The sequence below is a fragment of the Chanos chanos genome, chromosome 14, assembly GCF_902362185.1.
Source record: "Chanos chanos chromosome 14, fChaCha1.1, whole genome shotgun sequence".
In the NCBI taxonomy this organism is placed as follows: Eukaryota; Metazoa; Chordata; class Actinopteri; order Gonorynchiformes; family Chanidae; genus Chanos; species Chanos chanos.
The window spans coordinates 8758455-8771322 of record NC_044508.1 but is presented as its reverse complement, the minus strand read 5'-3'; the positions used below and the strand labels follow the sequence as shown (position 1 = coordinate 8771322).

General features: G+C 40.2%; 1 protein-coding gene across 1 annotated transcript; it reads right to left on the bottom strand.

Moving 5' to 3' along the window:
• Window positions 1–2953: 2953 nt before the first annotated feature.
• tmc1 (transmembrane channel-like 1) lies at window positions 2954–12868 on the bottom strand. The gene is made up of 21 exons (XM_030791817.1): window positions 12814–12868; window positions 11897–11917; window positions 11680–11741; window positions 11282–11514; window positions 10759–10962; window positions 10510–10600; window positions 10224–10305; window positions 9972–10078; window positions 9542–9640; window positions 9252–9394; window positions 8985–9129; window positions 8695–8889; window positions 7958–8137; window positions 7328–7480; window positions 6904–7032; window positions 6723–6790; window positions 6200–6439; window positions 5500–5625; window positions 5041–5119; window positions 3671–3862; window positions 2954–3193 (listed from the first exon to the last, which is right to left on the bottom strand). Exons 1-21 carry the CDS (start codon window positions 12848–12850, stop codon window positions 2954–2956), a joined length of 2826 nt encoding a protein of 941 aa, XP_030647677.1. The 5' UTR covers window positions 12851–12868.

Sequence of the window (12868 nt, the reverse complement as noted above, 5' to 3'; positions counted from 1 at the left end):
ATAAAAGCACGTGATGTCTCCGAGAGGCGACAAACATCTAAATCTAGGCTCCTTCAAAAACAAAAACTTGAAGGAATTAAAAAAAACGGTCACATAAGAGAAGTCCATCAACCAGTAAACTGATCTAAGACGCAAGCATCCACCAATAGGTGCGCGTACACACTTACGCGCATTCAACCCCACTACTGCTCTCTCTTGCGCTCTCGCTCTCTCTCTCTCTCTCTCTCCGTGCACCAGGTGGAATACTTTAGCTAGTCATTCACTCATAACCACAGACTACAAGCCTATACCATATAGGCTCTTTGGTTCTGGGATACCTAGCTCTCTCTTGTATTAATAATGAAAGCGTTCCCCTGTCAAGTAAAGAGGAGGACTACATGTAATTAGAGTCCACAAGGATAACCCAAATCCAGGTTTTCATGGTTACATAGAGAATTCGCCAGTAACTTTTAGAGTATAGCTTTATATGAAGACATTTTGGTGTTTAGACCTATATAATCCACACTCACGTCGTGGCCAAACTGTTGGCCTGTTCAAGACGGGCACGGGACGTGAAAAGGTCTGAGACTAACTCTAAAACACCGGCACATTACACTGGGAAGAAAATGTGATTATTTATTAGCTTTCTACCCAGATTTCGACAGTGTTAATAAACACCTGTGCACATGTCTGTTGTGTATAATCTGGTCGGTCTCGTATAATTAAATCATTTCAAATTCAACGAGTGCAACGATTTAATCCAGTTAAGAATGAACGCATGTTCCGTTATAACGCCATAACAAGACCGAGCAATTGACCTATATGCTCTTCAGTACGGCGTTCATCAGAAATTTAACCAGTGCTTCTCCTATCAGCGCTATCAAATACTCGCTCACGCAAAATGTCCATCAGTGTCCTCTCCGACGGAGGTTGTTTTCCTTTCTTCCAGTGTAGCTTCAGATCACTGGCTGATATGTTGGCATGCTTACAAACAATTACTTTATACAGTATTTTATCCAGCGAATCACAAAAACCCATGTGTGACATTTCGTCGTCATTCACAGCAGTAAACACATCATGGCTGCTGTGATAGGAGTTTATCCAGTAACTCACACCCACTGGGAGCTCTGCTGTAAACTACGATTACAGTTTATGTCAGCCAACTGACTTGAATTTAAATATTGTAAATGTGCAGTGGCCAACAGCAGGGCAAGTTAATACCTCGTCTGAAACTCTAACCAACATAATCCCCGCTACGTTAAAAGTTATTACCAAACGCAGTGTTTTTTTTTTACTCTTTATGTTATGAATTTATTAAAGATTTTCAGTTTACTAAAACTTGTTCTTTTCAATCAGTAAACTGGTGTAACTGAAACCAATGTGTGAGTTTGTGTGATTTATATTATAATGATGTGAAATCCTTTGGGCTCTCGGCAATGGCGAGAATCCAGCAAATCCAGCACTGATTACTTTAATGAGCTATGGCTTTCTGAATGAACAAAAAAAAAATTCTCAGATGACGCATGAATACTTAATGCTGTGTGATCATGAATTTTATATGCGTGCATGCAATGTTAATGAAACTATGGTGCCAGCTGCATAATCCCGGTGCCAAGATGGCATGAGGTTGTCTTGGAGATGTAGATCGGCGCATGTGGGCTTTGAGGAGAGAACATGTGCGCTATTGGTGACTTTGAAGTTCAAAATATATTTCCCAGATATGAAATGCCAGTTTTATAATAGGTCTTTAGCAATAAACCAATTTAGGTCATCATGTGAAGGCAGGTCAGAGCTGAAGAAGAAGAGCCGTTGATTGACAGGGAAGTCGCAGCCTGTCATATCTTCTGCTCTAGCGAAGGCAGTCTAGCACCGGGATACTGGACACCCGGTACCGATGCCAAGCGTGGTTTTTAGAAGACAGACGTCGGATCAAAATAACCAGTCACCTGCTGAGGGTCTGTAATTTGGGGATTACTGGATTAATGATACTGAGAAGAGAGAGAGAAGTAAAGCCACCTGCTTGGTGAAATAAGGAGACCAATCTGATGAGGATGATTTCCTTTCCTGTTATGTAATCTGTGCTCTATGGGACAAACAATCTTATTAAGTCCTCTATGCAGCGGAATCAGCTTTTTTGGTGTATTATATCATAATTATGCATTTGGAAATTTTTATCATATAAAAGTTGCAATGATGGTTTATTTGTTGTTCTATCTCACGAGAGCCCCCAAAGTGTATGGTCTTTTTCCTTTTTTTTTAATTGCCATTCAACACAAAATGACAAGACAAACATCTCAATGTGGCAGATGCTGCCTTTATGAATCAGAACTAACTCCAGGTTCTCAGATTCAAAATGTTAATCATCATAGTACCTGTCTAACTGAGTTTATACAGTTTGCATCTTTTCATTTGGCAAAAAACCGAGAAGTTTGTCTAGATGCCAAATCCATTTTCTCCATCCACTTATCTGTTTGCTCCATTTTATGCTCTACAGAACACTGGAAGTAACTTAGCCTTTGCGGAGATGAGATAAGAAGTAGAGGTATTATAAGGTTACATAGCCATTGAACTCCTGAACCTATTAAGACTCAGGGCATATGGGCTAATGTCACTCTATCAGTGTCAAAGCAGCAGGACTCCAGGATCTTCAGGAATAAAATATCAGTTATCTTCATTTTCATAAGCAGTGAGAAAATACTGTACTGTATCTGAATCAAAGCAATGCAGAAACATCAAAGAGTTCTCTATTTACCAGTAAAACATGAAAATAATAAACTTTTCTTTCTAAGTAATACTGTCTGCCATGTACATAGAGTTGTACTAATACTTCATTTTTGTCTCTGTTTAACATTCATTGCTCAGGGGTCTAGAATGCTAAAAAAAAAAAAAAAAAAAAAAAAAAAAAAAAAAAAAGCAAACAACTTCTGCTGTCATCCCGAATCATTTTGGGAGACTTGCTAAAGTGCTTGCTCTTTTAGTTTTGTCGAACAGACGTCAGCATCCCCGGGTGAGCGTCTACATGGAAATCAGCGTCTCTGAAAATGTGAGCCCCTCTGCGTTGTTGGCTCTGGTTGTCGTGGGTGACCGGGTAGATGACTCCGTGCAACGGGGGGTCGTGTGTGAGGGGAGTGGGGGTTTGATGTTCCTCGAGCAGCGTGTGATGAGCGTGTATGTGTGTAGCGTCCATGCTGGCCTGTGTATTGTTCTCTCTGCCCTAGAGAAACAGAGAATGCACAACAGAGAGACAACAGTGAAGATCCTCATCAAGTTTGGGATGGTGGTGATGGTGATGGTGATGATGATGATGATGATGATGATGATGATGATGATGATGACGATTCCACTCAGACAGATGGAGAGATTATGTTTTAGGCAACACACCATAAAATGGGTACTCAAATATTCATTTGGGCCATAGAATGTGTAAGATTATATCACAAAGCCTTCTTGTTAGGCAACAGTGAAGCTGTAGGCATCACCCCTAACAAAATCATTTATTAACATTGTATCATGTGTTGTTAAAATACATAAAGGATGAAATTGTATCGTGGGTTTTTAAAATGCATAAAAGAAGACTGGGTCCTGGTGTATAAGAGTGTTCACAGACATACATAGTCCTGTTAATAAACACATATATACGACTTAATGTGTTTTATTAAAATCATATAGAGATGATCCAGAGCAATGTTACATCTTCATTAAGTCGACTTAGTGTTTTGACTGACGAGGTCATGATGTTAGAGTGTGAATTCTCACCTGGGTCTGAGGCATTGTTATTGGTCTGTGTGGACAGGAGCTGAGATGCTGTGTTCTTGGCCTCTTTCAAATCATCAGCTGCCTTTTGAGCAGCGAGTTTATTCTTCTTTTTGTTCTCTTCATTTTGCTGCGAAGAAGGAAAGCGAGAATTTGACATATACGCCTAAAACAAGCAAGCAGTTTTACAATTCGCTCGTTCTCAAGACTAATGATACAATCTTTAAAACGTTTTGGCTATAATTCTCCGGAGTTTTATTGTTTCAAGATATGAACAAAGTTTAGGACCTTTAGGCTGAAGTGGACTGGCACTTTTCCGTGTCTTTACATCTTTACGCTTTTGAATTCATGGGTTACGTCTTTGCTTTCTATTTCTTTTTTTCCCCCTTCACTCTATATTAAACACAAGGGTTATGTTTCCCTGAGAAAAAAAAAGACAATTGCTAAACCCTCCAAATGGTGGACATCATAGAGAATTGCAGAATAAGTAAAACATAATTGTAGGAGAAAGAAAAGAAGGAAATGAGATAGATTGTTTTAAATTGTTTGGCGCTGTTTGTTACCATGTTGGTATGCGGAATGTGTTTTAGGTGTTTTTCTGTAATTTTGTGGCTTTGTTTGGAAATGATCTTCTAATTTGGTGTGGTTTGGATGACAACATTTTGGTTTGGCCACTGCATTTAATGCTGTTTTAATGCCTATTGCTGATTGAGACATTTGGTATACACCAGTACTAACATGTTGGGGTTTTTGGGGGCGGGGGGGGGGGGGGCGGGGGGGGGCAGCATCAAAGCATTATTTGTATTTATGCATATATTTTCACTTGGTGTGAAACTAAACTAAAACAATTACATCAGCAGCACACCCAGGGAGGAGTACAGAGGCATAGTTCCAGTAAGTAAGCGCTATTGACTTTCTCTGATGTTGTGTTCACCTCATTAAAAGAATTCTTTATGCACCGATTCTCCTCTTTCCTCTCATTCTTTAATCATCTGACAGTAGATTAGCCCGACATATTTACCCTGTGTTTAGGCATAGGTTTTAGGTTAAAATGAAGATTGACCAAGTCTAATTACATGGAATTATGTGGGACATATACATTTTCATTATGTTATGGCATAGTTATTTTCTCATAGGGAGTTCTGTGATGCGACTGGACATTTAAGCTGACAGTGCTAGTACAAAGTGATACACTGCCACCTTGTGGTAGAAGCCTGTAATTACTAGAGGGGTATTCAATGAGTAGAGAGAGCAGAACTGTGTTACAACTGGTAAATTTGCTGAGAAGTGACTGGTGTTTTGACTTACTGTTTGAAGTTTCTTCTTAAGCTCAATGTTGGCTTGCTTGTAGGTTTTAGAGGTAGACTGCAGGTAATAGATTGCCAGACTGAAACAGTTAAAAGATCACTGACAAAGGGTCATTTCTTTTTCGTGCATAAGCTATAAGTTATTCTGTGTCTTACAGTCACAATTACTCCATGGTCTAAATATACCACACTCAGTACCTTACAGAACCATACTGCACTTACTCACTAATACTATATACTGTAACATAACGAACTATGCTATAGGCTACTATGCCATGCTATTGTAGCCTGCATGGTATTGTACTATACTCACCTGTATTATACAACACTAGACTATGAAACATTATGCTAAAGCACACTACAATACTCTTTTTCCACTTGTCACTGTGGAGGTCTTCTGTTTGTTTAACTGTCTCACTTCCCTGCACAGTTTTCTAGACACACAGACAAATGTACTCACACCATGACTAGTATGAAAGGAAGGACCAGGCCAGGGTTCGAGGCGTAGCTAAAAACTTTCCCAAACCAGGCAGGGAAATCAGTCTCCAACGTCTCCTGAATCACATCAAACATCCTGTTCTTGCCACTACACGGTTAGCCAATCAGATCAGAGGACAGGTTTAGAAAAAAAGAAAAAGAAAAACACTCAGTATGGATGAAAAAGGTACGTTTAATTATCCATTAGCATGGGAGTACATCACTCTACTTGTTTAGCATCACAACTCTGCTCTAGCTTTAATCTAATGTAACTAGCCTAAATTCAGCTCTTCAAAGGACCTTTACTGTCTGAATCAGGTGTGTGTGTGTGTGTGTGTAGGATTGGAGTGAATCCCTGCCTACAATGCAGTTCTGCAGTAGGAATATTGCTCATTGCTTTAGCTCATTTCTCAGTTACACAAAAATGTGCCTTTTGATGGATAAAAGGTGTACTCGACTGAAAGATATAAAAGATTTCTTTGTGTTACAAAAAAACATGAAAGAAAAGAGACCCTGAAAAAGGTAAGAATTTTTTTTTTTTTTCATCTCTTCTGATTGGAAACTTCAAACGATATTTCTGTGAATGCGTGTTTTTTTTTAAACACAAACTAAGAGATTCTATCATTTATCAAATCAAAAGCCAAGAGGCCTCCGGTCGTCAAGGCAACCACGTTCGCAGTCACCTGAAGGGTCCACAGTCAAAGGACGGGGGGATGGTTACGATGGTATAGATGGCAGGAAGGGTGGAAAGAAAAAGGATGACGAGAAGCATAGCCATGTAGAAGTTGTTGGAGCCAGAGGCTTTGAAGACTCTCTCCTGAGGAACATTGCAGCACATCACAGCCCAACACTGCAGGTACATGGAGACGTGCAGACGCAGGACGTTCAGGGCCGGCAGACAGGGGGCATAGAAAGCACCCATCCTAATCCAAAAGAAACACGTACGCACTCAGTCGGGTACAGGAATGCACAGAGAGAAACAAAGAGTCGCACAACCACCCAACAGAGAGAGAGAGAGAGAGAGAGAGAGAGAGAGAGAGAACGTGTGTCATGCGAAGAATTAACTTTTAATACAAGATGTAGTCATTTCTCTTGATGCAGTCTGCTCTCAATTTCTCTCTTGTTCTCTCTCTCTCTGACTAAACAAACAGACACCCCCCCACACACCCACACACACACACACACACACACACACACATTTCCTACCATATCATTCCCTGATTGAAGATGAGTCCCAGCACATTTCCACTGACGTCAAACTCTGAGTATGAGGGCTATCAAAAAAAAAAAAACAACAACAAAATTAGTTTCAAGTTTTAACTGAATTTGAATATAATGCATGTTTTTCTTTCTGACAAGCGCACAGTTATTGTATATATTTACTTACGAAGCCATACTCAAGATCCCAGCACCAGCAGTGGTTCAGGAAACGCACTAGTACCGCCCTCAGGAAGTCACCAGTCAGCAGCATGATGTAGGTTGTCATGGTGTCAGATATAATGAGACGGACAAACTCCTAACCAATCAGAGATGTGAGGCAAGGAGCTCAAAAACTCTACTTATGTGTAGTAATTTAGAATCTGGCTGATTTGTCTTCAAAGTGACAACATTTTATTTGCAATGTCAAGTTAACTTTCTTGTTATCTAACCGATGACATGGTATAAATTACCAAAAACATTTTCCCAGCCTTTAAGTTTAAATTAGCTCTAAATAGTTAAATAATATTGAATTAATACATGTCTTTTATCTCACAGATGACACTCTGAATGCTGATTATCTCGCATGCGTATAATCTATAGACATACATTACCTGTCCCACCATTGTCTCCCAGCATGGGCCGCGGGGGACGTCTGCTGGGTCGACTGCGATCATGGATGCTGTGGTATTCTCTGGCAGGCTTCCATTATACAGACTAGCCATCCATATGGTCATATTCATTTTCACCACTTCTTCCTCTGCTCTCTGAACACAGATAGTGACATGGCATTAGATATTATGCTTTCACACAGCGTGAGTGGCTGTTGTTCTCTCTAAGGTACAAAGCTGAAACGTAAACTGAACGAGAGGGTAGATGTTACACAGAGATCTGTGTAATCTAAAATGGAAACAACGTTCTACTTCATCTAAGTTAGCGAATGTGTCGACACTGATTACCTCTGAGAATTACAGAATACTCTCTTCCTTACATTTTTATGTGTTGCTGCAAAAATTAAACATAGTTTTAATCCATTCTAGTGTACAGGGAGTTCAGAGACACCATGTGCTCTGTGCTAAGGAGGATGTGCTTCAGTCTTAATTGGGGAAGAAGTGGCATTGATTTCAATTTTCTCCATCTAATAACTGAAGTTGCTTTAAGGTAGAGGGAAAACTGAGGTTGCTGGAGACTGAGGTTGTGTGAATTGAGGTTGCAGCGACTTGCCCTGAAATGTGAAGACTCACCTTTAGGTTAATAGCATCCATCAGGGCAATGATGAAGGTGTAGAGGTTTCCGAGGAAAAGGGCGAAGATCCGTCCCAGCTGCCACTGCAGGGCAATGCGGGGGTGGTAGTTCTCCAGGGTACTGATCACGTCAAATAACATCGGACAGAACATTCCCAGCAGTGACATCACCATATTTACCTGGCAATATACACAGACACACACACACACACAATTTTTGTTTAATTATTTTTGTACAAGTCAAGCAGCGAACAATAGTCATCATATTAATACATACAGAAGTAAGTTAATAAAGATATGAACCAAATGGTAATGACATTAATTAATTATTACTTGGAAATATATTCATTTGGAATGGCATCAGTATACTTTTTCAAAAATCACCCAGTTTTTTTTATTATCAGTTCTGCATGATCACTTCTACTGCTTTACTGCTATTTACCACTACTTGTTCATTTTGATTAAATGCTGAAAAACAGCATGGCATGTCCATAGCTGTATACAGGAATGCATAGATATGAAAAGCAGGAGAATGGAATAGGTCAGTAGGTAGCTGGAAGGTCACAGCTTGTCCTCTCCTTCCATAGCTTTATAAGTTACCTACCTCTCCTGAACTGAAAAGAGGAGCCATGTAAAAATTCAGACACGTAAGTACATAAATCAGTATAAATTTAAAAATATTCAGCCTCCTGTAAAAACATGCCAATCTGTCAAAAGCACTGACAGGTTAATCTTACCTCGTTCCTTTCCCACCAACCATAGTTTTCAAGTCCCTCCAGAGCAAACTTCTGGGACCGTCTCACCACAAAGTAGATCAGGTACCCGCTGCCAGCCAGGCAGCACATTACCAAGAAATTCGCCAGAACTCTCAGAAACCTGGTCAGGTGGATGTTGTCATCTTTCCTGCTCTCTTGCTCCTCCACAATAGCCTCCTGAAAAAGTAATCAATGCAAGATCAGTTGATGCGGAAACACACACACACACACAAACACATATACACACATATACACACACAGACTCTGTGTACCTTGAAACTGGTAGTGATGGAGGCGAACTTGTTATCAGCTGTTTCTGGATTACCGATGAGGTAATCCCAGCTGGTGAATATCTTCCAGCTGAAGTTGAAACTGGTGTCATCTCCACCCCCTTGTTCATTGGCATTCCTTGCCATCCTGTCGGATTATGGGGATAGGAGTTCCATGCCATCAGCTCGTATGTCATCGTAACACCAAAATAAATAAATTCCCATTTTTATCCTGATTGGTAAACAAATGCTCTTGACGAAGGAACTCACGTTCTAATGACCACCATGTAGCTGTAGGCCACTGTGCCCACCCCAACCAGGAAGTAAGACAGGGGCATGCGGAACTTAAGCCAGCCAATGGCACGCTGGTTGTTGTAGTAGCCATAGAAGAGGACTGAGTACTTTGCATATCCCTGTAATTAAGTGTTAGGTGTTTAAAGATGACTGTAAATGTGCTGCTGAAGACTTAGGAGTGTGTGTATGTGTGTGTGTGTGTGTGTGTGTGTGTGTGTGTGTGAGTGTGTGTGTGTGTGTGTGTGTGTGTGTGTGTACACCCTCACCCCAAAGTCCCATAAGACAGCAAAGTCCATGGCACTGGCCTGCTCCACTCTGGGTACAGTCTTCCTGGGCAAACTCCCATACGGTTTTCCCATCAGTGCCTAAAAACGAGAAAATAAACCAAACCAAACACGTAGTAAGAGCTGTCAGTCACACGACCTTTGTTTTTGTTGTGTGAGAATACAATTGAAATACAATCCTAAATACATTACAAGTACAAACACCAAACACTTTCGTAGTACAAATGTCAACGCAAACGTAAAGGCAAACGCAAACGTAAACAAAGTTCAAACACTTAAAAAGGGAAAGCAGAACAGCTTGCTTAACACAGAAGCAATATAGCACCTTTGTCATTGGCTTACACTGTAGTATTGTTCTCATTTTAAGACTGTTGTAAATAACACATAAAGTGACAGGTAGATTGTGTCTCACCTCTGGAACCATGACCAAACCAAACGTCAGACCAAAGAGGATCATGTTAATACCATACATCCACCGCAGAAATATGAAGTACGAGGCCACAGATGAGCCAAAATGACCTGGAGAAAAGTTTGTACATTTTTTTTATCAGATAGGCAGTACAGAATGCCTCAAAACACACTCCAAAAAACTCTAGGGTAAGAGCTGAAAGGAAACTGTGTTGCAGGACAGGCTGAAAGGTCAGACCAAAGTCAAGGACGTTACTTTCAATTTCCTTTATTTTCATTTCCCAAGGGATGCATGCCGTCTTGAAGTTTTCAAAGTCACGCTGAAACTTCATCCATTTCTAACAAAGAAGAACTGGGTTAAATTAGGTTAAACATCAGATAATTCTGCATAACCTTTACCGCACTAATTACATTCTGCAGTAACAGTTGTCTTAAGATTTCCTCTGGATGTTCATTTCAGACGTTACAGGTGATAATGAAAGATGAGGTAAGACTTTGATTAACTAAAAGATGATGACGGGCATCTGGAGGTGACCTCTGACCTTCATCATCATGACCTTGTAGGCGTAGAGTTTCCTGCCTTTGCCCTTGCCCAGAGCCCCTTCATATTTCTCCACAAACCTCTGAGACTCCCTGAAACAAAAAGAGACAGAGTTTGTGTGTGTGTGTGTGTGTGTGTTAGCAAATAAGAGATAGAGAGAGAGAGAGAGAGAGAGAGAGAGAGAGAGAGAGAGAGAGAAAGTGAGAGTGAGAGAGAGAGAGAGAGAGAGAGAGAGAGAGAGAAATGATACCTCAGAGTGAGGAGTTTTTTCCTCATGGGCCATGGTTTTGCTCTCAGAGTGATAATGAGCTTCTTCTTTTCATCCACTGCCTCCTTCAGTTTCTCCAATTCCTCTGGTGACAAAGAGCCCAATATACCTTCATCTCCTTCATCATTATCCACCCCCTCCTCTTCCTTCTCCTCCTCCTCTTCCTCAGATGACTCCTCCTCAGAGCTGTCAAGTTAAATTTTCACATTTCGCTTCTTAATATAGCGTGTGTTTCACATGACAGCTACACAGTTAATGGCAGCCTATAAAGCACTTACTTAAAATGCATGTAATAATCGAGAGGGAAGTACTATTAATTTATTATTACCATATAATTATAGGAAACTGTGAGACAGTTGCATAGTAATCCCTCATATGATTCTTGCATTAATATTACTGTTTTTGTTCACTGATGTGAAACATGTCTTCGTTTATTTTTTGGACATTTGCAACTATTTTTTTTTTCTCTTCTGTGTGATCTAGATGACATATATGGGAAACCTACGTTGTCTCTACTTTCTTTGTCTCTTTCTTCTTCTCGTTCTTCAGTTTTCTGTTCTTCCTTTCTTTCTTTTCGTTTTGCTCCTCGTCTTCGTCTTTCGTTTCTTTACGCTCTGTTCCTTTTTCATTTTTGACATTCCTGGAAGTCCTTTTCATGCTGCTCATCCCATCCCCGTCATCTTCTTCTTGTAGTTTCTTCGTCCCCTGATTCTTGCGATTCTTTCTTTTTTTAGTGACCTCTTCCCGCTCAGCAGTTCCATCTGCGCTCCTCTTTCCCTCTCTCTCTCTCTCTTTTCTGGTCCTCTCTCTCTTAAGGTGTTTCTCAAGCCTCTCCTCTCTTCTCTCATCACCGTCATCCTCCACAGAGGAGCTTCTCCTCCCGTTTGTCTTTCGTTTTCTCGCCTTCTTCCTTTTCGGTTCTTCTTCGGTCTTTTCATCCACCTCCGCCTCATGGTTAATGGCATCTACATTTTCGGAACAAAAACAGTGACAAGGCCAATATTTCACATGCGTAACATGCATATAAACACACACACACACACACACACACAAACAAGCAAGGAGAAAAAAAAGAAAGAAGAAAACTATAAATAAACACAGATGAAGCATTCTGACCTACCATCATTCACTTCAATGCTGACTGTAAACACAAACAGACAAAATAGTTATTTTGAGGAACTCTCTCTATACACACACACACACACACATTACCTTTTTGTAATGTATACATCCTTGGACTTTAGTTGGACTTTTTAGTATAGTTTGACTTTTTTTATTAGAAAAATTAAAGCAATATGATATTTCCTGATTGAATCTTGGACATCTGAAACCCTACATTAAAGAACGCATGCACATACACACACACACACACACACACACACACACACACATATTACATTTTTGTAATGTATACATCCTTGGACTTTAGTTGGACTTTTTAGTATAGTTTGACCATAAGGTGGACAGGCATTAAGGGACCAGAAATACAGAGGTATGCTGTTTTGAGACAGCTTTTGTTGTCTGTCCACTCTGTAACCAGATACCTGTGTAATATGCGGGTCATTACACCTGTAGTAGTGAGCACAATGATCACAGACTGAACCAGTAATGAGATATAGCTTATTACTTCACTGTATGGCATCATACAATAAAAAATACACTGAATACAGACACACACACACACACACACACACACACAAAATCTAAAGACAGAGGCTGCTAGGACTCGGCACAACATCATATGTAAATGAGAGCACATATGAACTTTCAAACTGATGTTCCATATTAACACACACAGAGAAATTAAGAGAGAGAGAGAGAGAGAGAGAAACAGAGAGAGGGGTGGACAAAAAGCATAGGCTACTTGTGTGTGTAGCCCACTCTACATCCTGAGGAAAGGTAGCACTGTAAATCTTAGTTCCAGTGTTAGGACTTGGCAGGAAAAAAAGAAAACTGACTCCAAAGGTTTTGACGACGCAGAAATAAGAGTAACATAATCATTAATCAATAAACACAAAAAGATCAATCGGTATTTACCATCGCTCTCTGAAGCAATAAGTCTCTGTCTGGGCATCCTTGTCGTCCTTTCAGC